Here is a 23653-nt window from a genome sequence, read left to right as displayed (position 1 = left end):
CAGTATACAATGACATTCTAGATTACTCTGTGCTTCCAACTTTGTGGCAACAGTTTGGGGAATGTCCCTTTCTTGTTTCAACATGACAATGCCCCCATGCACAAAGCGAGGTCCATATAGAAATGGTTTGTCGAGATTGGTGTGGAAGAACTTGACTGGCCTGCACAGAGCCCTGACCTCAACCCCATTTAACACCTTTGGGATTCATTGGAATCCCGACTGCGAGCCAGGCCTAATCGCCCATCATCAGTCCCCGACCTCACTAATGTTCTTGTGGCTGAATGGAAGCAAGTCCCTGTAGCAATGTTCCACCATCTAGTGGAAAGCCTTCCCAGAAAAGTGGAGGCTGTTATAGAAGCAAAGGGGGGATCGACTCCGTATTAATGCCCATGATCTTGGAATGAGATCTTCAACAAGCAGGTCTCCACATACTTTTGGTGATGTCATGTACTTCCAGAGACAATCACTTGGCAATGGATGGTTACATAACAAGATTAAATGCACCTTAGGCTGTTCTCAAGAAGCGTGGAAAGCTGCGCTGAAATTAAGTGTTGTGTCTTTACTATCATAAAATGTGAAAACTGAAAACAATTCTCTGTAATTATTATTAAGTGATTAAACTAATCATGTAAATGTATTTAACTAGGAAGTCGGGGCACCACGGAAAATGTTCAGATTACAAAGTTATAATTTTCTGAATATAACTCTTCAGATATTTTAATATCTAATCAATTAGTCTTCTATTAATCTATTATTATTATTATTACCTTCGTCAGTCTGATCTGAACGTCATAAATTGTTGGTTATCTACGCGAACCCAGCCTCTACTATGAATCATCCATACACAAATTGGCTCAATTATTTATTTACTAACTAACTAAATAATCACAGAAATACATAAACAAAGAGTAGATATTGGTTACTAACAATGATAGGAAAGAGTCCCTAGTGGGCTAAACCGATATGACCGCTTGGTGGACAAAGAGAAGGGGTGGGACTGAGAAAGAGCAGGAAAGACAAATGGATTCATTACACACAGTCTACAATTATATTAATTGAAATGCTAATCCTTCGCACATGAACGGCCGCTCATTCGAGAATAATTGCAAGTATATATTTACGCGGGTATGTCATTGTTGTCTTCTCTGTTGGAATCTGGTCCATCTGCTGGAGAATTCATCAGAGTCTCTCTGGTTGCGTTTTCCAGAAGATCTTAGTGCTTAGATCTTAGTGCTTAGAATGGATACTTCAGAGTACCATTCAGAAATGTTCTCATAGAATAGATGTTTTGGCGATTGCCTGTATTCTTGTCCTCGGTTTACGTAATTTCTAGCTGCAGACTAGTAATTCATATGTAAGATTTGCTCTTATTCTGTAGGGATCAATAGTCTCAGAGTTTAACCATTTCTAGCCGTGTAGCCAATGCTCCACCTGGAATAGTGTCCTTTGGTAGAGTTGTCGTTTCAACCACTTCACACACTTCACCCGGCATGTTTTCGTCTCAGAAATTCAACCATTTGCAACCTCAGCTCACACTGGGGTTTGCTTAGTCTTAACTATTCTTCACCAGGAGTAGGTTTTATCTGTAACAGTAGAAACGGGTGGTCCACGATGCCTAATGTGCTGTCTGGGCTCACTGGGGTGTGGCCACTGACTAGTTCATCTTTATATGAAAAACCCATACTCCCATTTAGAAGGTTAACATCACATTACATCTTTTCACAAATAGTTTTATGTTTAATCACATACATTTCACAATAATTCGATGTAAACCTAATAGCTGGGAAATACACTTTAAGAGATACCGTTATGTGTGTTTCCTGTCTTTCATGAGATCACCAAATGAAACACACTCAACATAACTGTCCCTTAAGTGTCCAAGGACCATTCCCACACTCTCAAAAGTAGACATATTGTTTAATTCTCCCATTTTGGGGATTTAAGTGTTTGACCAAGTGAAGTCCCTTGTTATCTCTCTGTGCTCTCTCTGCATGACCAGGGGGAGAGAGTCTCTGCCAGGAATTTACAACCTGAGACAATAAAACCTGGGTTTAGGAGAGAGAGTGAGAGAGCGGGGGAAGCCACGATCTACACCCAGAAAGGGCCACGTCATGACAGAAGTTACAAATCAATGCCACATTCAAGTGTGAGGACGAGTAACTTTGTCACATTATGTAGGGAGATTTCTAACCCTAGGGTCAAAAGTGAATGTGATACTTTGGTTGTGGTGAGAGTTCACTTTCATGGTTCATGTCACAATTACTGTGTTTATGTAAAAAGGATTATGCCATTGGGCATTTCTATTCAGTGTGGTTGACTAGGGATCAAGGTTCAGGTGAAGATCAAAGGTCAAATATTGTTTACGCATAACGTCAATACACCTGGAACATTGCTTGTTCTTTTTTTCTTTATTTTCCTAAATATTCACATTCAATTGTAAAATCCCAAAATGTTAAATTGTATTTAGGTATACTACAGAATCACTGGTGTTGATCTTCTGTGTCTTTCACTAATGGTGAGTCATAAGATTGAAAGGAAACTTATCGTAACAGTATATCTTTTGCATCTAGTATTTTATGACATCGTAAATCTTCACACCAAGCCCAACAAGAATACATTCATGGGTCTAGGCGTCCAGTCAGCGGGACACCTGTCGACAATTTCCGGTGAAATTGGAGGGAGCGCAATTTAAATAAATAATCATAAAAATGGTGGGTATTAAACATCTAGGTACATACAAGTGTCTTATAACGGTTAAAAGCTTACATTTTTGTTAATCTAACTGCATTGTCTGATTTACAATAGGCTTTACAGCGAAAGCATGCCATGCAATTATTTGAGGACGGCGCCCCACATCAAAATATTTTTCAACCAGAACAGGCTTCGTAAAATCACAAATGGCAATTAAATATTCAATTACTTTTTGAAAATCTTCCTTCGATTTGCAATCCCAAGGGTCCCAGCTACAGTATGCATGGTCGGTTTGTTAGATAAAATCCTTCTTTATATCCCAAAAAGTCAGTTTAGTTGGCGCCATTGAGTAATCCACTTGTTAAACATGCAGAGAAAGGAATCCAAAAATCTACAGCTGAACTTTGTTAAAACCAGTCAAACTACGTTCCTATTTAATCCCCAGGTAACCTAAAACGTAATTAAACTATACTATTTCATACGGAAAGAAGTATGTTCAATAGAAAAGTAAAATTAGCAAATGCACATCCTCTTTGTCGCTCGCGCACAGACTGATTTCCAACTCCGACTCCCTGTACCAAAACTCTAAATTCTTCCTCGTTTGGGAAGAAACAAGCCTGAAACCTTGAACGAAGACTGCTGACATCTAGTGGAAGCCATAGGAATTGCAATCTGGGAACTGGAATTGCATAGGACCCATAGCTTTCCATTGAACATTTTTCCAGGTTGGTTTTTCTATGGATTTTCGGCTACCATTTCAATTGTGTTATAGTGTCATACATTATTTTAACATTTCAAATGTTAAACAAACTTCAAAGTGTTTTCTATCCAATGCTACCAATTATATGCATATCCTGGCTTCTGGGCCTGAGTAACAAGCAGTTTACTTTGGGCACTTCAGTCAGACAGGAAGTGGAGAAAAATAGACCCTAGCCGGAATAAGTTTTAACTAGACTAAGGAGGGTTGTGTACCTGTGACCTCATTTTTATGACAAGCAAGTGGGGAGGCCAGTGACATCAGAGTTTGCAGTTTTTTTTACCCTTAGTGTGTGAACATTACTGTATTTCTATTTCGGATATTGTTTTTCAAAAGGCAAGGATAAAAAATTGCTGGAGTGCATCTTTAAGTACAGTATCTATAGATGGACTATCCAAATACTGTCACAAAATATGTTATTATTTATCCACTTTGTGTTCTAATCATCAGGTCTACATGCTACAGATTTCTGGTGATACATCATCTTGACAGCTGGTGCGTTCCTGTCAGAAAACCAACCCTCACTACGGCCGCCGGCCAATAGGGAATGATGTATAACAACAACGTGCCTGTGTTACCAGTCTTCCTTGTTACTTTAGACTGCAGAATCTTTGTTAGACACAGTGGCATTTAGCAGCACCCTGACCCCGAGGTCCCTCTGTCTTAATAACAAAGCCCATTGTTAACTGCAGAAAGCTGAGATGTTCTTCCTGTGGCAGTCCAATACGCGTGGAGTCCTCCCTAGGACTAACTAGGTGTCTGTCCTAATATAGAAACCTTATAGAGGACCGAAACATAGTCTCTGATACTTCTATCTCTCTGCTGTTACTAATGAGTCACTCTCATCCTCAGGGTGGGGTGGAAAGGCATATCACTTAATCTATGTGCATCTCTCCTATTCCAAATGGGAGCTATCTGTCTCTATCCTGTGTACCAAAATGCAAAGTTTGCCAAGTTTATTCTAGGAACGCTAAATGTCCTATATTCTCTGAGACCAACAGTACAATACCATCTACTGTATCTTGCCTATGCCGCTCTGTACCATCACTCATTCATATATCTTATGTACATATTCTTTATCCCCTTACACTTGTGTCTATAAGGTAGTAGTTTTGGAATTGTTAGCTAGATTACTTGTTGGTTATTACTGCATTGTCGGAACTAGAAGCACAAGCATTTCGCTACACTCGCACTAACATCTGCTAACCATGTGTATGTGACAAATAAAATTTGATTTGATTTGATTTTGACATAGGGATATTATGTACAGTCATTGAATCTCAACCAACTGTTCCACTACTCCTCCTCCTACTTGTGAAAATCATTGTTTAGCTATTTCACCAATCACATTCCAGGAAAGAGTAGCATACATTATCATCTAAATCATAATCTCCTTATCTCTCTGTGTTATGTTTAAAATCCTCTCGCCTCACATTGTAAAACAATACAACATGCTCTAATACTGACGTGTGTCCATTTCCAAACCTGTTTACCAAACATAAAGGAGGGTTTTGATAGGCTGGCAGGGTGAGGACAGGGGGGTGGAACAGGTTTTGATGGACAGTGATAGTTAAATAGTTGTAAGAAAGATTTAGCAGGTCATAGGCTACTGGGCCATTTACCTGAAAACTACAGAAAAAGACAACGATCATGTTGCCTCGCATAACACTGTTGTGAAGGTGCTGTTGTTGTGGTTCCCGTTCAGGCAAATACCCTGTTGTAGCCTGTTATTAAAACAGGAAAGTCACACTGAACAACAGGATGCAGAGAAAGGGAGCGATTAGGCCTACTGGAGAAACCTGAATTTCCTGAGAGCACCCTACAAAGAGGGGAGGAGGACATTTGGTGAGGAAGGTGCAACATGGTCATGTTTGTAGTAAAACGGTTTGCAACAGAAAAGTTCAGATAGTACCTGGACATTAGTTTCATTAAATATCTGTCTGTTTTCATCTGTTTGTGCCTACTGAACATAATCCTGTTGGCAGAAAGCTACTACTCCCTGTTGGATTGATTCTACATGACTGGCTCATCCCAGGTGATGTGTGTCAAGGTTAGGGGAGGTGCTAATTACGGTGCATACAGGAAATATGTTACAGTTGAAGTCGGAAGTTTACATACACCTTAGCCAAATACATTTAAACTCAGATTTCACAATTCCAGTCACGACTTCCGCCAAAGTTGGTTCCTCTCCTTGTTCGGCCGGCGTTCAGCGGTCGAAGTCACCGACCTTCCAGCCATCGCTGATCCACGTTTCATTTTCCATTGGTCTTGTCTTTCATCACACCTGGTTCCAATTCCATCAATTACATGTTGTGTATTTAACCCTCTGTTTCCCCCCCATGTCCTTGTCCGTAATTGTTTCTTGTAGTGCTTGTGCACGGTATGATGGTATTACCGGGTTTTGATTGGCCCATTTATTGTATTGTTCTGTTGACGGTGGTTTATGGATATTAAACGACACTGTTGTAAATCAGCTTTCGCTCTCCTGCGCCTGACTTTTGGAGGTCTTGGCTGATTTCTTTTGATTTTCCCATGATGTCAAGCAAAGAGGCACTGAGTTTGAAGGTAGGCCCTTAAATACATCCAAAGGTACACCTCCAATTGACTTAAATTATGTCAATTAGCCTATCAGAGGCTTCCAAGCTGTTTAAAGGCACAGTCAACTTAGTGTATGTAAACTTCTGAACCCCTGGAATTGTGATACAGTGAATTATAAGTGAAATAATCTGTCTGTAAACAATTGTTGGAAAAATTACTTGTGTCATGCACAAAGTAGATGTCCTAACTGACTTGCCAAAACTATAGTTTGTTAATTGGCAAGAAATGTGTGGAGTGGTTGAAAAACAAGTTTTACATTTCTCCAGGCCCATCCCTCAGCTTTTTACCAAAACAAAGGTGGGGCACCTACTTTGTTATTGTCTCAACGGCATATTAACCCTTTAAGAGTTTCTCCAGTATCTCAGCTCAGCTGTCTCTTTGTCCTGGTCCTCTCAGCCTGCAGGACTGCTTGGTTCAATGGTGGTAAAGTGACCTCGGAGGGGGGCTCAGAGCTCTTCAGTGACCTGAGAAGGAACCACAGGAGAGGGATCAAGTCTCAGCACACTAAAAACACATTCCACAGGTAGTGGCCACATTAATGACCTGATCATAACCTGATCATAACTGTTTTGTCATAACTGTACCCGATCATAACTGTGTTGTCATAACTGTACCCGATCATAACTGTGTTGTCATAACTGTACCCGATCATAACTGTGTTGTCATAACTGTACCCGATCATAACTGTTTTGTCATAACTGTACCAGATCATAACTGTTTTGTTATAACTGTACCCGATCATAACGGTTTTGTCATAACTGTACCCAATCATAACTGTTTTGTCATAACTGTACCCGATCATAACTGTTTTGTCATAACTGTACCCGATCATAACTGTGTTGTCATAACTGTACCCGATCATAACTGTGTTGTCATAACTGTACCCGATCATAACTGTTTTGTCATAACTGTACCAGATCATAACTGTTTTGTTATAACTGTACCCGATCATAACGGTTTTGTCATAACTGTACCCAATCATAACGGTTTTGTCATAACTGTACCCGATCATAACTGTTTTGTCATAACTGTACCCGATCATAACTGTGTTGTCATAACTGTACCCGATCATAACTGTGTTGTCATAACTGTACCCGATCATAACTGTTTTGTCATAACTGTACCAGATCATAACTGTTTTGTTATAACTGTACCCGATCATAACGGTTTTGTCATAACTGTACCCAATCATAACTGTTTTGTCATAACTGTACCCGATCATAACTGTTTTGTCATAACTGTACCCGATCATAACTGTGTTGTCATAACTGTACTTGATCATAACTGTTTTGTTATAACTGTACCCGATCATAACTGTTTTGTCATAACTGTACCTGATCATAACTGTTTTGTTATAACTGTACCTGATCATAACTGTGTTGTCATAACTGTACCCGATCATAACTGTTTTGTTATAACTGTACCCGATCACAACTGTTTTGTCATAACTGTACCCGATCATAACTGTTTTGTTATAACTGTACCCGATCACAACTGTTTTGTCATAACTGTACCTGCAAAAGAATCCCTGGGAATATCAGACGTCGGGGACATCCTACACTCATAGAAAAAAGGTGCTACCTAGAACCTAAAAGGGTTTTTCGTCTGTCCCCATAGGAGAACCTTTTTAAGAACCCTTTTTGGTTAAAGGTAGAACTCTATTGGTTCCAGGTAGAACCCTTTCCAGAAGGGTTCTACATGGAATCCAAAAGAGTTCTACCTGGAACCAAAAAGAGTTGTCCTATGGGACATTCAAAGAAACGTTTTGGAACCCTTTTTTCTAAGAGTGTAGGTTGGGGTCAATTCCATTTCAATTCAGACACTTAATTTAGGAGGTTTAAAGACATTTTCCTCATTAAGAATTGGAGTTTCGGTTTATTTCCTGAATTAACTGAATTGAAATGGAATTGATCCCAACCAAGGATGTCACTCACGTCTGATATTCCCAGGGTTTCCTTTGCAGGTACAGTAAATCAGAGTGCCTTGTTTGCCTGAACTCAGAGCAGCAGCGGAGAGAGACCGTGTGATGATTACAAACTCATGTGGACCTGCTCAGGAACATTCTGTTCAGGTAGGCATCAATGCTGAGACCTAAGTGTGGTATAGCAGTACCATAGATGGTGATAGATTATCTTATTACGTTGGTTATTAAACTAAACAAATTGATAGCATACTATTGCTATATAATACTTTATATAATACTGTATATAGTAGAATGAATAATGTAATAAGGGAATTTACTTTTTATATTTCATGGAATATGACATATGTTGAGCCAAACATTGAGTCCAGATGCTGTACGCTGACAGCCAGGTTGACTGACTGTTATTGATGTGGTTGGTTGGTTTGGACAGAGTGCAGGACCCACTGGTTCGACCATGACGACCCCCAGGGAACCCAGACTACGAGGTCCTGATCGTGCTCCTCACCATGATTACTCCTCTTCTTTCTCTACTTTCTATAATTTATTTCTATTTTTTCTCTTCTGTGTTTTCTTACTTTACTCTGGACAAGAACTGCAATCTCTGGGATGGCATTCATTGATCTAAAGTGCAAATGCAGTTTGAGGCTTTGACTTACAATTGATGGTTGTTTTATGATGCCACCTACGGGTTTGCTTGTGTAAGTGGAGAAGTGGAAGCTGTTAGAACTACAGTCCGGTTCACATGCCCTGTAGAGTTTTGTCAAGGTGGGTATCCTATATTATAGTTGTCAGACAATAGAAACTAACCCCAAGGAGTGTCCTCGATAACCAAAATGTGTTTGTCTCCAAACTGTTTTTGAGATGCAAGCATACTCATTCTCCCACATGTCCATGGTACATGGCAATGTCAAAGCTTGGAGACAAACAAACAAACTATATTTTAGCTTTAATCATTATAATGAATTACTGTGAATCTGTAGCTCAAGCACAAGTTCACGTTTCAGGGTTTTCATTGTTTTGAAAACACAAGGCTGCTCTCATGTTGTTTGTGTTCTAGAGCCTTTGTTGATGGCAGAATCCCTTTTTAAATGTCATGTTTTATTACAGGTTTAATGTTCTAGTCTTTTAGAGGTGTGGGACACGGTGGCTGACCAGTGATAACCCATCAGATGAGGACGACCTGGAGTCCATACCCCAGCTGCTGCAGATGTTTCCTGGTCAAGTGTGTAGAAGCCCCATCAGCATCGAGGCCCAGACCAACTATGGGATATCTGCTCAGCACACTGGAGACACCTTCCTCTCATGAGCAGCTCCTCTAACCTCAACCCTAACCCTAGCTTCATGTCCACATCCTGGTTAAACACAAGCTTCATGTCCACATCCTGGTTAATCCCTAACCCTAGCTTCATGTCCACATCCTGGCTCAACCCTAACCCTAGCTTCATGTCCACATCCTGGTTAAACACAAGCTTCATGTCCACATCCTGGCTCAACCCTAACCCTAGCTTCATGTCCACATCCTGGTTAAACACAAGCTTCATGTCCACATCCTGGTTAAACACAAGCTTCATGTCCACATCCTGGCTCAACCCTAACCCTAGCTTCATGTCCACATCCTGGTTAAACCCTAGCTTCATGTCCACATCCTGGTTAAACCCTAGCTTCATGTCCACATCCTGGCTCAACCCTAACCCTAGCTTCATGTCCACATCCTGGCTCAACCCTAACCCTAGCTTCATGTCCACATCCTGGCTCAACCCTAACCCTAGCTTCATGTCCACATCCTGGTTAAACACAAGCTTCATGTCCACATCCTGGCTCAACCCTAACCCTAGCTTCATGTCCACATCCTGGTTAAACACAAGCTTCATGTCCACATCCTGGCTCAACCCTAACCCTAGCTTCATGTCCACATCCTGGTTAAACACAAGCTTCATGTCCACATCCTGGCTCAACCCTAACCCTAGCTTCATGTCCACATCCTGGTTAAACCCTAGCTTCATGTCCACATCCTGGCTCAACCCTAACCCTAGCTTCATGTCCACATCCTGGCTCAACCCTAACCCTAGCTTCATGTCCACATCCTGGTTAAACCCTAGCTTCATGTCCACATCCTGGCTCAACCCTAACCCTAGCTTCATGTCCACATTCTGGTTAAACCCTAACCCTAGCTTCATGTCCACATCCTGGCTCAACCCTAACCCTAGCTTCTTGTCCACTTCCTGGCTCAACCCTAACCCTAGCTTCCTGTCCACATTCTGGTTAAACGCTAACCCTAACCCTAACCCTAGCCTCAACCCTAACCCTAGCTTCATGTCCACATTCTGGTTAAACCCTAACCCTAGCTTCATGTCCACATTCTGGTTAAACCCTAACCCTCCAAGCTGTTCATACTGTACCTGCTCACAGATGACTTAGTGATTTCTATGATGTGTCACTGACATACAATGATATCCAATAACAAACAATAACAAACTAGGTATTGACGATATTAAAGGGTGAATATCCTTCACAATTCCAACCTACATTTTACATATTAAATTAGCTTACATTCACATTTCCAAAGCTGTATGTATAGAACATCAGGAGTTAACAAATGCCCATAGCTACTAAATTATTTGCCTGTGTGTGTTTTCCAAGTATGATGCCACTCATGGATTTGCCTGTGTGAATGCAGAGCAAGATGGTAGACTCTGTCAGGACTACAAAGTCTGTTTCACCTGCCCTCAGGCATTCTGCTCACTGGACAACCAATGAGAACCAATCCACATGAAAGAAAAAAGAATCAGAGTTCTGCGCCGAATGGGACAAATTTGCTTTTGGTCTGAGTTACTTTATATATGAAGGAGCTGTAATTCCTAATGGCTGCTATAGAATATAACATGTGAAAGCAATCCTTCGTCTGCCTTACTTCTGACCTGTAAAGTAAAATGCTTTAGTCTATGTGGAACAGGGTTGTGGTCAACTCAATTTTAATTCCAGGCAATTTAGAAAGTTAACCAAATTCCAATTTTTCATCCAAATGTTCCTTATTGAAAAAACATGGAGAGAATTGGAACTTCAGTGTACTCCCTGAATTGGATTGAATTAAAATGGAATTGACCCCAACCCTGATGTTGAATTGATATCTAAACGTACATTTCTTCACATTAACATTAGAAAATATGTAGTATCATGTTTCCTTCCATGTACTGTACAGTGTAGCCTACAGGCGAACTACAAATACAGTAAGCCATAGTGTGTAAAAAACGACAGTGATCACAGATGCACAAAGAGGCACAGACAGTTATCAAAGATTCAATGTCTACACACAATGTAGTCTAAATTTGGATGGCTAGACTCATGGGGACTGAATTCTTTAGAAATCTCAGATTTAGTATGACAATGCAATGAGTTTATGTGTGGAATGTGTTTATTTTCTCCTGTGGGGTACTAAAACAATCACAGAATGAAGACAGTGTCACATACCCTACAACCGTTAGGACTATGTACAGGTAGTCTCCTGCCACTGTAAGTCATGGTTTGAAAATGTGACTCTTTAACCTTTAATCTTTAGAGTAAACTTTTTTGCATTACTTAATGTTGGTAATTTCATGTTTATCTTTCCAAGTTCAGAAAACATTAATGAACTAATTTGAGGAATGACTTGAGCCCCAAGTCAGAAAACATACTACTGTATCCTAATAACCTGAATGAAAAAGTGAACAGCAAGTCAGAAAACATACTACTGTATCCTAATAACCTGAATGAAAAAGTGAACAGCAAGTCAGAAAACATACTACTGTATCCTAATAACCTGAATGAAAAAGTGAACAGCAAGTCAGAAAACATACTACTGTATCCTAATAACCTGAATGAAAAAGTGAACAGCAAGTCAGAAAACATACTACTGTATCCTAATAACCTGAATGAAAAAGTGAACAGCAAGTCAGAAAACATACTACTGTATCCTAATAACCTGAATGAAAAAGTGAACAGCAAGCTGAATAAAAATACATTTGACGGTGGATTGTCAAGATATTATCTTTGCAACTGTGCATCTAAAATACTGTCAGTGATTTATTGATTAATAGAGTGGCAAATCATTGGGTATTGATTGACTTTCCTGCTAATAAATTATTTTGTGATCATGTCACTTTGCATGAATGAGCATTGGAGTGAGAGTTTCTAAGTAGAGCTTTCCTCTCACAACATTCAGACTTGCGTTTTGCTTTGTTTTCAGTACATATCAGAGGAACATACGTTGACAAGTGAGGAAAATAACTTAACCGTCTTAAAGGGGAATCTGCAATTGCTACATCCATTTTTGGACTTATAAATGATGTATACCCATTGATTCTCGAAGACTATAATTTATAAATGCCTCGTGAGCTTAGTTCTGTCAGATCCCACCAGGACTGGAAAATATAAGCTTGTTTTACTTCAATATTTGTAAACATTGTAAACGTAAACAAACACAGTATAGCCTCAAAACATGGATACAATTATAATATTCCCATAATGTACACTATATATACAAAAGTATGTGGACACCCCTACAAATGAGTGGATTTGTCTTTTTCAGCCCAACCGTTGTTGACAGGTGTATGAAATCGAGCATACCGCCATGCGATTTCCATAGACAAATATTGACAGTAGAATGGCGTTACGGAAGAGGTCAATGACATTCAACATGGCACGTGATAGGATGCCACCTTTCCAACAAGTAATTTCGTCAACTTTCTGCCATGCTAGAGCTGCCACGGTCAACTGTGAAGTGGAAACTCTAGGAGCAACAATGGCTCAGCCACGAAGTGGTAGGCCACACAAGCTCACAGAATGGGACCGCTGAGTGCTAAAGCGTGTAGCACGTAAAAATCTTCTGTCCTCGGTTGCAACACTCACTACCGAGCTCCAAACTGCCTCAACATCAGCACAAAAACTGTTAATCAGAAATGGGTTTCCATGACTGAACAGCTGCACACAAGCCTAAGATCACCATGCACAATGCCAAGCGTCGCTGCAATGGTGTAAAGCTCACCGTCATTGGACTCTGGGGCAGTTGAAACGCATTCTCTGGAGTGATGAATCATGCTTCACTATCTTGCAGTCCGACGGACTAATCTGGGTTTGGCGGATGCCAGGAGAACACTACCTTCCCCAATGCATAGTGCCAACCGTAAAGTTTGGTGGAGGAGGAATAATGATCTGGGGCTGTTTTTCATGGTTCGGGCTAGGCCCCTTAGTTCCAGTGAAGGGAAATCTTAAAGCTACAGCATACAATGACATTCTAAACAATTGTGCTTCCAATTTTGTGGCAATAGTTTGGGGAAGGCCCTTTCCTGTTTCAGAATGATAATGCCCCCGTGCACAAAGCGAGGGCCATACAGAAATGGTTTGTCGAGATCGGTATAGAACTTGGCTGGCCGGCACAGAGCCCTGACCTCAACTCCATCAACACCTTTGAGATGAATTGGAATGCCGACTGCGAGCCAGGCCTAATCGCCCAACATTAGTGCCCGACCTCACTAATGCTTTTGTGGTTGAATGGAAGCAAGTCCCCACAGCAATGTTCCAACATCTAGTGGAAAGTCTTCCCATAAGAGTCAAGGCTGTGACAGCAACAAAGGGGGACCAACCCTATATTAATGCCCTTGATTTTGGAACCAGAAGTTCGACGAGCATGTGTCCACATACTTCTGGTTTTGTAGCGTAAATTTGTTCATTACAATAGCCAGAACAAGAATGGACCGTTTGTGCGTCACATCCGGTGGAATATTCTAGCGGATTCGTCTGTGGGGCTTTAAAAGCAGGCGCGCTTAGACGCAAAGTGAGATACTTTGGACAGAAGAATCATTGTTGGAATGCGATAAGCAGCCACTTTGTACACATGAAGAAGTAACTATTACAGAAGATAGATTTATTTAATACGATTATTTAGTTCCATTCAAGACGTGTCAATCATTTGCACTATTTCAGCAGCATCTTTGGGTCATTCCAGGTAAGTACAACTGTTTAAACTAACCGCATATCAGCTTACATAGTGTGCATAAAACCGATTGTTGTCTCCCATATGCAATTTTTATGAGCATTTCAGTCAATTTTATTTAGAGAGGCTATGGATCGACGACTTTGTTCTCAATGTGTGACGCACATTGTATAAAATAAAATTGCAGCAACCATTTTGTTTTTGTATTTTGAAAATAATTTCTGATTTAAAAATAATATTATCTACAGTGAGAATTATGCGTTTAGCGCCCAACTTTACCCACTGTATAGACTATTGAACGTAGTAAACCAGCGAGGAATTTATGAAGATGCGCGTGGCTCTGGTGCTGAAGAAACTGCGTAGTGTGCGCACACCCACCGGATCAACCTATAGGCTACTGCCGAGCCCACTGTCGACTTGTTATCTGTTGTAACTAGATACTCTAGTACTTTGACTGTGTTTAGGAACTTGCAGTAGTTCATATTTTGAAAATGTACAATAAATATTGCTTTTGAAATAGATTTTCCTTTGAAAATGAAATTGATAGTCTTATTTTGGAGCGTTTTTGACTATAATAGATGAGGCTGCTATGGCTTGGTACATTGTGAGCCTAATGAATTTTTTTTTTGTGAATGAATTGTATTTTTTTTATTTCACCTTTATTTAACCAGGTAGGCCAGTTGAGAACAAGTTCTCATTTACAACTACGACCTGGCCAAGATAAAGCAAAGCAGTGTGACACAAACAACACAGAGTTACACATGGAATAAACAAACATACAGTCAATAATACAATAGAAAAAGTCTATAAACAGTGTGTGCAACTGAGGGAGGTAAGGCAATAAATAGGCCATAGTGGTGAAATAATTACAACATAGCAATTAAACACTGGAGTGATAGATGTGCAGAAGATGAATGTGAAAATAGAGATACTGGGGTGCAAAGGAGCAAAATAAATAACAGTATGTGGATGAGGTAGTTGGATGAGCTATTTACAGATGGACTATGTACAGGTGCAGTGATCTGTGTTTCTGGAGTCCCATAGGGCAGCACACAATTACGTTTCCTACAGCTTCATTAGATATATAATTATCCGAGAGATTGGTGGTTGATTGAGTTTCTTTAGGCATAGGCCTACAGTGTTTATTTATGCCTAGATCAGAGTCCCTACAATAATAATTAGATGGCTCAGTCAATTATCAACTGCAGGGGATTGAACAAGTAGCGAAATTGTCTTGTGGCCTACCATAATGGACAAATACAGACCTCAAACCTGGAGCTCTGAATATAGCACGATTATGTGCACCATTGTTATAGCAGTTATTGTAATGTAATATGTCATGAAGTTGACTATACATTAGGAAAGATAATACAAATTAATATAAAGTCAAATCAAAATGCAGCAAAGTGTTCTCTTAGTCGACTGTGTTATCTCACTATGGGGCACAACCTCTTGCGGGTCATTGGTTGAAGCCTTATTCAACCACTGCCATATCTTCAATTTTAGCCTACTGGAAAGTGTGTGCCCTCGGGCTTGGAGGGAAGCAATGGTAATTCTGCTACATAAGAATAGTAAAGCCCCCTTTACTGGCTCAAATAGCCGACCAAACAGCCTGTTACCACTTTTGGGAAATATTGTGTTTGCCCAGATACAATGCTATTTTACAGTAAAGAAATGGACAAACTTTCAGCATGCCTATTTCGGACATTCAAGCACAGCACTACTTTTTTTTAAACCTTTTATTTAACTAGGCAATTCTTATTTTCAATGACGGCCTAGGAACAGTGGGTTAACTGCCTTGATCACCGGCAGAATGACAGATTTTTACCTTGTCAGCTCAGGGATTCGATTTTGTAAATGTTCGGTTACTCGTCCAACGCTCTAACCACTAGGCTACCTGCCACCACTTACACGAATGACTGATGATTGGCTGAGAGAAATTGTTGATAAAAAGATTGTGGGGGCTGTTTTGTTAGACTTCAGTGCGTCTTTTGACATTTTCCTTGGCCCAAAAAAACGATACCGCAAAAAAAAGAATTGCAGCTTTTTAAGCATTCTAATACAGTTAAATAGTTAACACACACGGACGAAGCGGTCAAAGGCACTGCATCTCAGTGCAAGTGGCATCGTTACAGTCCCTGGTTCGAATCTAGGCTGTATCACATCCGGCTGTGATTGGGAGTCCCATAGGGCAGCACACAATTGGCCCAGCATCGTCCGGAATAGGCGTCATTGTAAATAAGAATTTGTTCTTAACTGACTTGGCTAGTTAAAGGTTACACACACACCACACTAGCCAAAAAGTTATTTTGTTGGCATTTACTTATGTCCCCGTTACCAGTAAAACATAATCAAAACCTATTTATTTCACTTACTTGCCGTGCTGTTCAATCATTTCATTCCAAACCAGGATTTCATCATGTATGTCAAGCAGTGAAGTTTCAGCGCTGTCTGTCCATGGCCTCGGTGCGCACTCCGTCTCCATCTTGTCCAGCTGTGTATGTAACATTTCACGTTAACCCTGTTTGTCTGCATCGAAGTAGCGGTCCTTGTACCAAGCATCGAGCATGGTAAAGAGGTTCAGAGAGAATGCCACTGAATCGCTTGTTCACAGCCTCAAGTTTTAACCCCACGGTCTGTCAAAGTTTTGTTGAGCAGGCGTTTCATTGCCATGACAGACGGTATGGTACCACGTCTGCTGCAGACACAGTTGATGAGCTTATTTCCTGAGTCAGTTGTTCGAATGGAGCCAGTAGTGTGTTCGTGTTCTCAAATGCCATTGAAATTGCATCAGTGTTATGAGAACCAGCACATTCTTGAGCATGCAATACGGCTTTCCTCAATATGAAATCCTCGTCGACCCACTGTGCTGTCAGACTCATAATGCTCATGGGGCTGACATCGCTGGACCAAATGTCGAGTAGTCAAGCTCATGGATGTGAGTTTCAACAATACTGTGTAACTCCGGTAGGGCAACATTTGAAAAATAGTGTGTACCAGGGCTCGACCAGTCGGCGAAAGCCAACATAATCCACGACAGAGCATGATTGATTGTCAAGGGCAATGAATTCCATTATCTTGGCGTTAATGGATTTCGCCTTTGAGTTGTCTCGCTGAAAATGTCTTACTGTTTCAAATGACTGCTTGACTTGAACTTGTTTAGTTGTTGGAAGTGTGCGCTTAGCATTTTTCTGCTTTTGTCTGTGTGGCGCTGTCTTTTTCATTACGTCATCTACTTACATTATATAGGTATGCACGTCAGCTTTGACATCGGTTTTGCACATCAGGGTTAAACTAGACATCGGGCCGATGTTGGCATTTTTGGCTAATATCGTCCGATTCCGATATATCGTGCATCCCTATGTGTTATGGCTTTACACCCCCTGCTATATTGGGATAATGAGTTACCTGTCTAACAGAATACAGAGGGTGTTGTTTAATGGAAGCCTCTCCAACATAATCCAGGAAGAATCAGGAATTCTCCAAGGCAGCTGTCTAGGCCCATTACTTTTTTCAATCTTTACTAATGAATTGCCACTGGCTTTGTGTCAGAGTGTCTATGTATGCGGATGACTCAACAGCTACTACAGAGACTGAAATGTCTGCAACACTTAACAAAGAGTTCCAGTTAGTGACAGAGTGGCTGGCAAGGAATAAGTTAGTCCTAAATATTTCTAAAGCATCGTATTTGGGACAAATCATTCACTAAACCCTAAACCTCTAATAAATCTTGTAATTAATCATGTGGAAATTGAGCAAGTTGAGATGACTAAAATGCTTGGAGTAACCCTAGATTGTACTGTCATGGTCAAAACATATTGATACAACAGTAGCTAAGCTGGGGAGAAGTATGTCCATGATAAGGCGCTGCTGTACCTTCTTGACAGCACTGTCAACAAGGCAGGTCCTACAGGCCTTACACCTACTAATTCAAGAGATTTTCTTTTATTTTTACTATATTCTACATTGTAGAATAATGGTGACGACATCAAAACTATGAAATAACACCAAAAAATGTGTTAAGCAAATTTTAAAAATGAGATTCTTCAAAGTAGCCACCCTTTGCCTTGATGACAGCATTGCACAATATTGTCATTCTTTCAACCAGATTCATGAGTTAGTCACATGGAATTCATTTCAATTAACAGGTGTGCCTTCTTAATTTATGGAATTTCTTTCCTTCTTCATGCATTTGAGCCAATCAGTTGTGTTGTGACAAGGTAGGGTTGTTATACAGAAGATATCCCTATTTGGTAAAAAACCAAGTCCACATTGTGGCAAGAACAGCTCAAAGCAAAGAGAAACAACAGTCTATCTGTAACGATTGTCGTCGAGAGAAGGAGAAGAGGACCCAAGTGCAGCGTGGTACGTATTCATAATGATTTTAATGAAGATGACTACTGGAACAAAAACAACAAACCGACAAACGAACAGTTCTGCAAGGTGCACCAAAAACACTAAACAGAAAAGAATCACCCACAACTCAAAATGGGAAAACAGGCTACCTAAGTATGTCTCTCAATCAGAGACAACGATAGACTCTGAGAACCATACCAGGACAAACACATAGAAAAACAATAACCTAGACCTACAACATAGAATACCCACCCACATCCCACCCTGACCAAACTAAGAATAGAAACATACAAGCAATCTACAGGCGTGAGACTATCAATACTTTAAGACATGAAGGTCAGTCAATTCTGAGAATTTGCAGTCGCAAAAACCATTAAGCGCTATGATGAAAATGGCTCTCATGAGGACCACCACAACAAAGGAAGACCCAGTGATACCTCTTCTGCAGAGGATAAGTTCATTAGTATTACCAGCCTCAGAAATTGCAGCCCAAATAAATGCTTCAGAGTTAAATTAACAGACATATCTCAACATCAACTGTTCAGAGGAGACTGCGTGAATCAAGCCTTTATGGTTGAATTTCTGTAAAATAAACATTGCTAAAGGACACCAATAAAAAGCGACTTGCTTGGGCCAAGAAACACTAGCAATCGACATCAGACCAGTGAAAATCTGTCCTTTGATCTGATGAGTCCAAATTTTTTGATTTTTAGTTCCAACTGCGTGTCTTTGTGAAACACAGAGTAGGTGAACGGATGATCTCCGCATGTGTGGTTCCCACCGTGAAGCATGGAGGAGGAGGTGTGATAGTGTCACCAGCAAATCACCGTCTGATTTATTTAGAATTCAAGGCACACTTAACCAGCATGGCTACCACAGCATTCTGCAGCGATACGCCATCCCATCTCGTTTGGGCTTAGTGGGACTATCATTTGTTTTTCAACAGGACAATGACCCAAAACACACCTCCAGGCTGTGTAAGGGCTATTTGACCAAGAAGGAGAGTGACGGAGCGTTGCATCAGATGACCTGGCCTCCACAATCACCTGACCTCAACCCAGTTTGGGATGAGTTGGACCGCAGAGTGAAGGAAAAGCAGCCAACAAGTGCTCAGCATGTGTGGGAACTCCTTCAAGACTGTTGGAAAGCATTCCAGGTGACTACCTCATGAATCTGGTTGAGAGTGTGCAAAGCTGTCATCATGGCAAAGGGTGGCTTCTTTGAAGAATCTAAAATATATATTGATTTGTTTAACAATTTTTTGGGGGGTTACTAAATGATTCCATGTGTTATTTCATAGTTTTGATGTCTTCACTATTATTCTACAATGTAGAAAATAGTAAAAATACAAAAAAAACTGAAAGGGTAGGTGTGTCCAATCCTTTCACTGGTTTTGTATAAAGATGGCATTTCTTTTCCACCACCCTGGTAAATAAAGCTTTCTGTTTCTGGCTAGCTAGCCCACCGGTAATTCCGTTTGCTTTCATCCATCTGGTTGAAACAAGGTGTTGACATGCTCACCAGCTAAGTCGCCAGGGAAGGGGGAGAAAAAGCAGAGCAAAGCTTACTCTTCCAAAGTGCGGGCATTACATGTCCGGGACGGATTCCTATCCACTCTGTACTACTTGCCTCACCGCTGAACACTCTATGGAGGTTCTCGTCGACATCAGGTATCACCGTCTCTGACCAGAAAATGGATTACTCCCCTGAAGAATTTCTACCTTCTGCTTAGTTTGTGCTACTAGACTGAAGAGGTAGTGCAGGAATCAATAACTGACCACCCCTTGACGTTGAGTTTCCCACACCTCCCCCACCTTCCAAGAAGACTAGGATGTATGGAATCTCCTCTGAGTGATTCTACATCCGTCTGACAGAGTCTGAGAATGCTGGTAAACAATCTGGTGTTTTTGTTGGAGTCTTCCTGGGCAGAGCCACTCAAGTCCACTTTTCCTGACTTCCGCCACTTGGATATGCACAGCATGTAGTCGTCAGGATGGCTCAGCCCGTTTCCTGTGGAGCCTTCCCTGGCTGAGCACCTTGACCCGACAGCTTTGAGCTCCTCTTCCTCTGCCCCCAAGCTCGCTCAACCCAATGACCGCTTCACTGCGTCCGTGTATGAAAGGATTTCTGATCTGCAGCTCAGACGGGGCACTCTGTGAAACCATCTGCCCTCCTTTCTGTCTACATGGTGGTGCAGGCTGTCTGACTCCCTGGTGAATGCTGGCACCGTCGACCGGGAGAAGCGAAGTCCCCTTATCGGCCATACCACTCAAGTGTACGCTGAGGCTTTTGGGAGGATCATGGTGCATTCGATCGTTGGCCAGAGAGCCCTCTGGATGTCTGAGAGAGAGAAGGAAAAGATCCTGAATGGACAGCTCGATCCCACCAGACTGTTTGGACCATCCGACATATCGGAGATCCAGGCCAGGTTCGAGTCTAAACTAAAGGAGACGTGGGCTCCCTGTTACCACGGAATCAAGCCCCAGAAGCCCACTTTCACCCAGGTCGTCACCATGAGGCCTCCCTCCCAGAACTGGATGATCCCTAGAAGCCTCAGTAGCCTTCTCCGGCAGCTCCGTCCCAGGGACACGGACCGTCTGCTCACCAGCAACGCGTTGCCTCAGGGCACAGGCATCACTCCAAGCAATGAGCAGCGGAGACCACCTCAGCTCCATTTGGAGGGACATGGAAGAAGCGGCACACCTAGTGTAATGTGTGGGGACTCGAGGAGCCGGCAGAGCTCCTCCGACCTCGACGACCAGAGTCTTCTTAGGAGTCTTGCGTCAGGTCACAAGCTCGTTTACACACGGCAGAGGTGTAGCACAGGTGCCCCCATCTCAAGACCCAGAAGTTGAGGCAGGTCAACACTGTTCCCCAAGTTCAGTTCTCAAATGGTTCCCATTTACATACAGGCCGATAGGCCAAGGTGATGGTTCAGAATATTCCCATGCAAAACAATGAACCTTTCGAGGGCGTCATTGTCTGGCCTGGCTTGTCCCACATCCCACAGGTTGCCCACATGCGGAGTCGCCCCAGGGGAGCAACTGTCACAAATAAAAAAAGCTTGCCTCCGAACGTGGTTGCCACAATTCAGAGCGCCATAGCCCCTTTTACAAGAGGTCTTTACGACCTGAAGTAGAGGGTATTAGAGATGGTGTAAGAGACGTGACTTGGCCCCCCGTCATTGCTCCATCACTGCCGTTCTCTCCTTCCTACAGGAATGGCTCAACAAGGGCATGGCCTTTTCCACCTTTAAGGTATACTTGGTGGCGATCTCAGCCTGCCATGTAGGACTAGGTGAGACGACAATCGGGTCTGACCCCCTGGTTTGTCGTTTTATCAAAGGGAGTCTCCGTCCGGTCTCCAAGCCACTTGCCGCATCATGGGCCTTGGCACTGGTTCAGGATGCAATTATATGCGATCACTTTGAATCTCTGGAGACAGTAAGAAAGACTCTGTCTTATAAGATGGCCTTGTTGCTCTCCTTGGCCACAGACAAGCGCTTTAACGACCTTCATGCGCTCTCTGTTTATTTGTGCGGTGACTAGTTGGGCTTCCCCTCACACCTTTTGAGGTTCTATTGCCTGGATGTAACCGCGCCCTCCCTGGTGCACATAGTCCTTGGTGCTGAGTAGGATGGATCCGGTACATTACCATACATTGTAATATCGTGTGTGTGTCTCTTCACTGCCCGTGTTATTCCATAAGGTGTAGTTGTTACTGCTTACTTGAGTTACTTGATGTGGAATAGAGTTCCATGTAGTCATGTCTCTATGTAATACTGTGCATTTCCCAGAGTCTGTTTGTTCTGGACTTGGACTGTGAAGACACTCATGGTGGCATGTCTTGTGAGGTGCTGTTTGCTAGTTGTTTTAAGTTGATGGGTCATTTATAACAAACCCTTTTGATATAGCCAATCATTTCAATGGCTGTTTCACTGGTAAAGTGGACAAACAGAAGTTTAATAACATTGAACAGTGAACCATCATATTTGTGTATTGAAGATCTAATAATGAAAGAGAAGGATTTCTGTTTTGAATTTGGTCATGTTCGTGTGGAGGAGGTGGAAAAACAATTGTTATGCATCAATAATGATGAGCCACCAGGTATAGAGAACTTAGATGGTAAACTATTGGGAATGGTAGCAGACTTTATTGCCACCCTTATTTGCCATGTTTTTAACCAAAGCCTAAAGAAGTGTTTGTGTGTCCACATGCTGGCCTTAACAGCCTTTGCTGGCCTTAACAGCCACACAATCAGTTTGCTGCCTGTTCTTAGTAAACTGAGTAATTTTTTTGCAAAAAAACTAACATTATAAACATTATGAAAAATAACATTATATAATACTGACTTTCAGCATGCATGTAGGGAAGGGCACTCAACTTGTTCTGTATTGACTCGGATGACTGATTGGCTAAGCTGCTTCTCTAACATCAGATATGGACAGTACGGTATCTCTCAGGGCAGTAGCCTTGGTCCGTTACTCTTCTCTATTTTTACAAATGATGTACCACAAATGATTAGCCAAGCTAAAATGATTATGTATGCTGATGTTTGCACTTTCTACACATCAGCACCTAAAGCCAGTGTTTTCACTAAGACTCTTAGCAAGGTGTTTGTGTCAGAATGGGTAATTAACAATAAACTGGTCTTAAATACATCTAAAAACAAAAACATTGTATTTGGTTCAAACCATTCTTAGACCTAAACCTCAACTGGAGTTGTGCATAAAAATGGTGTGACCGTTTAAAAAGCTGAACTCCTAGGAGGATATCATAGTCAAGTCATATTGACAAAGTTGGGGAGAGGTATGTCTGTTGTGAAAAAAGATATATGTTCTGCGTTTTTGACACATCTACTGTACTAGTTATTCAGGCTCTGATCTTGTCCCATCTTTACTACTGTTCGATAGTATGGTCAGGTGCAGCAAAGAAAGACTTAGCAAAGCTGCAGCTGGCTCAACTTTAGCAGCACGCTTTGCCCTTAACACATAACTAACATCAACAACATGCATGATAGTGTTTAATGGTTGAGGAGAAATTGACTACTTTTTAAGAAACGTGTGTGACAATGCCTAACCACTTGTATAATCTGTTTGCATACACTTCAAACAGACGTACATACCCCATCAGACATGTGACGATGGATTTCGTCACGATACCCAAACAAAAAAAAACACTAAATGCGTCGTTCAGTTATGTATCAAGTCATTGTGGAAAGCTCAGCCACCAGAGTTTACTCTGGCAAAAAGTAAGTTTAATTTACAATATGTTGATCTTTTTTTATTTTTATCACAGCGCCTCACCTCTCTAAAGATCTAATTTAACTTTACTGTATATATGAATAGTGTGTAAATAGC

General features: G+C 41.4%; 1 protein-coding gene across 9 annotated transcripts in view; it reads left to right on the top strand.

Moving 5' to 3' along the window:
* The first annotated feature begins 13623 nt into the window (after positions 1-13623).
* Positions 13624-23653, top strand: part of tmem269 (transmembrane protein 269) — a 32495-nt gene continuing 22465 nt past the window's right edge. For 3 of the 9 annotated variants that reach the window (XR_004203705.1, XM_031794503.1, XM_031794502.1), the window contains exon 1: positions 13727-13950. Coding sequence is in view for 2 of the 9 variants with exons in the window: in XM_031794500.1 (XP_031650360.1) it covers positions 23365-23544 (180 nt within the window). In the remaining 7 variants the exon portion in view is untranslated. Of the gene's footprint in view, positions 13951-20574; positions 23545-23653 lie in introns of those variants that run through there. The other 6 variants (XM_031794500.1, XM_020506785.2, XM_020506789.2 and 3 more) reach the window with 4 other exon arrangements.

The sequence above is a fragment of the Oncorhynchus kisutch genome, linkage group LG17 (genome assembly GCF_002021735.2).
Source record: "Oncorhynchus kisutch isolate 150728-3 linkage group LG17, Okis_V2, whole genome shotgun sequence".
Classification (NCBI taxonomy): domain Eukaryota; kingdom Metazoa; phylum Chordata; class Actinopteri; order Salmoniformes; family Salmonidae; genus Oncorhynchus; species Oncorhynchus kisutch.
Note: the sequence above shows the minus strand (reverse complement) of the source record. Positions and strands in the feature narration are given on the sequence as shown.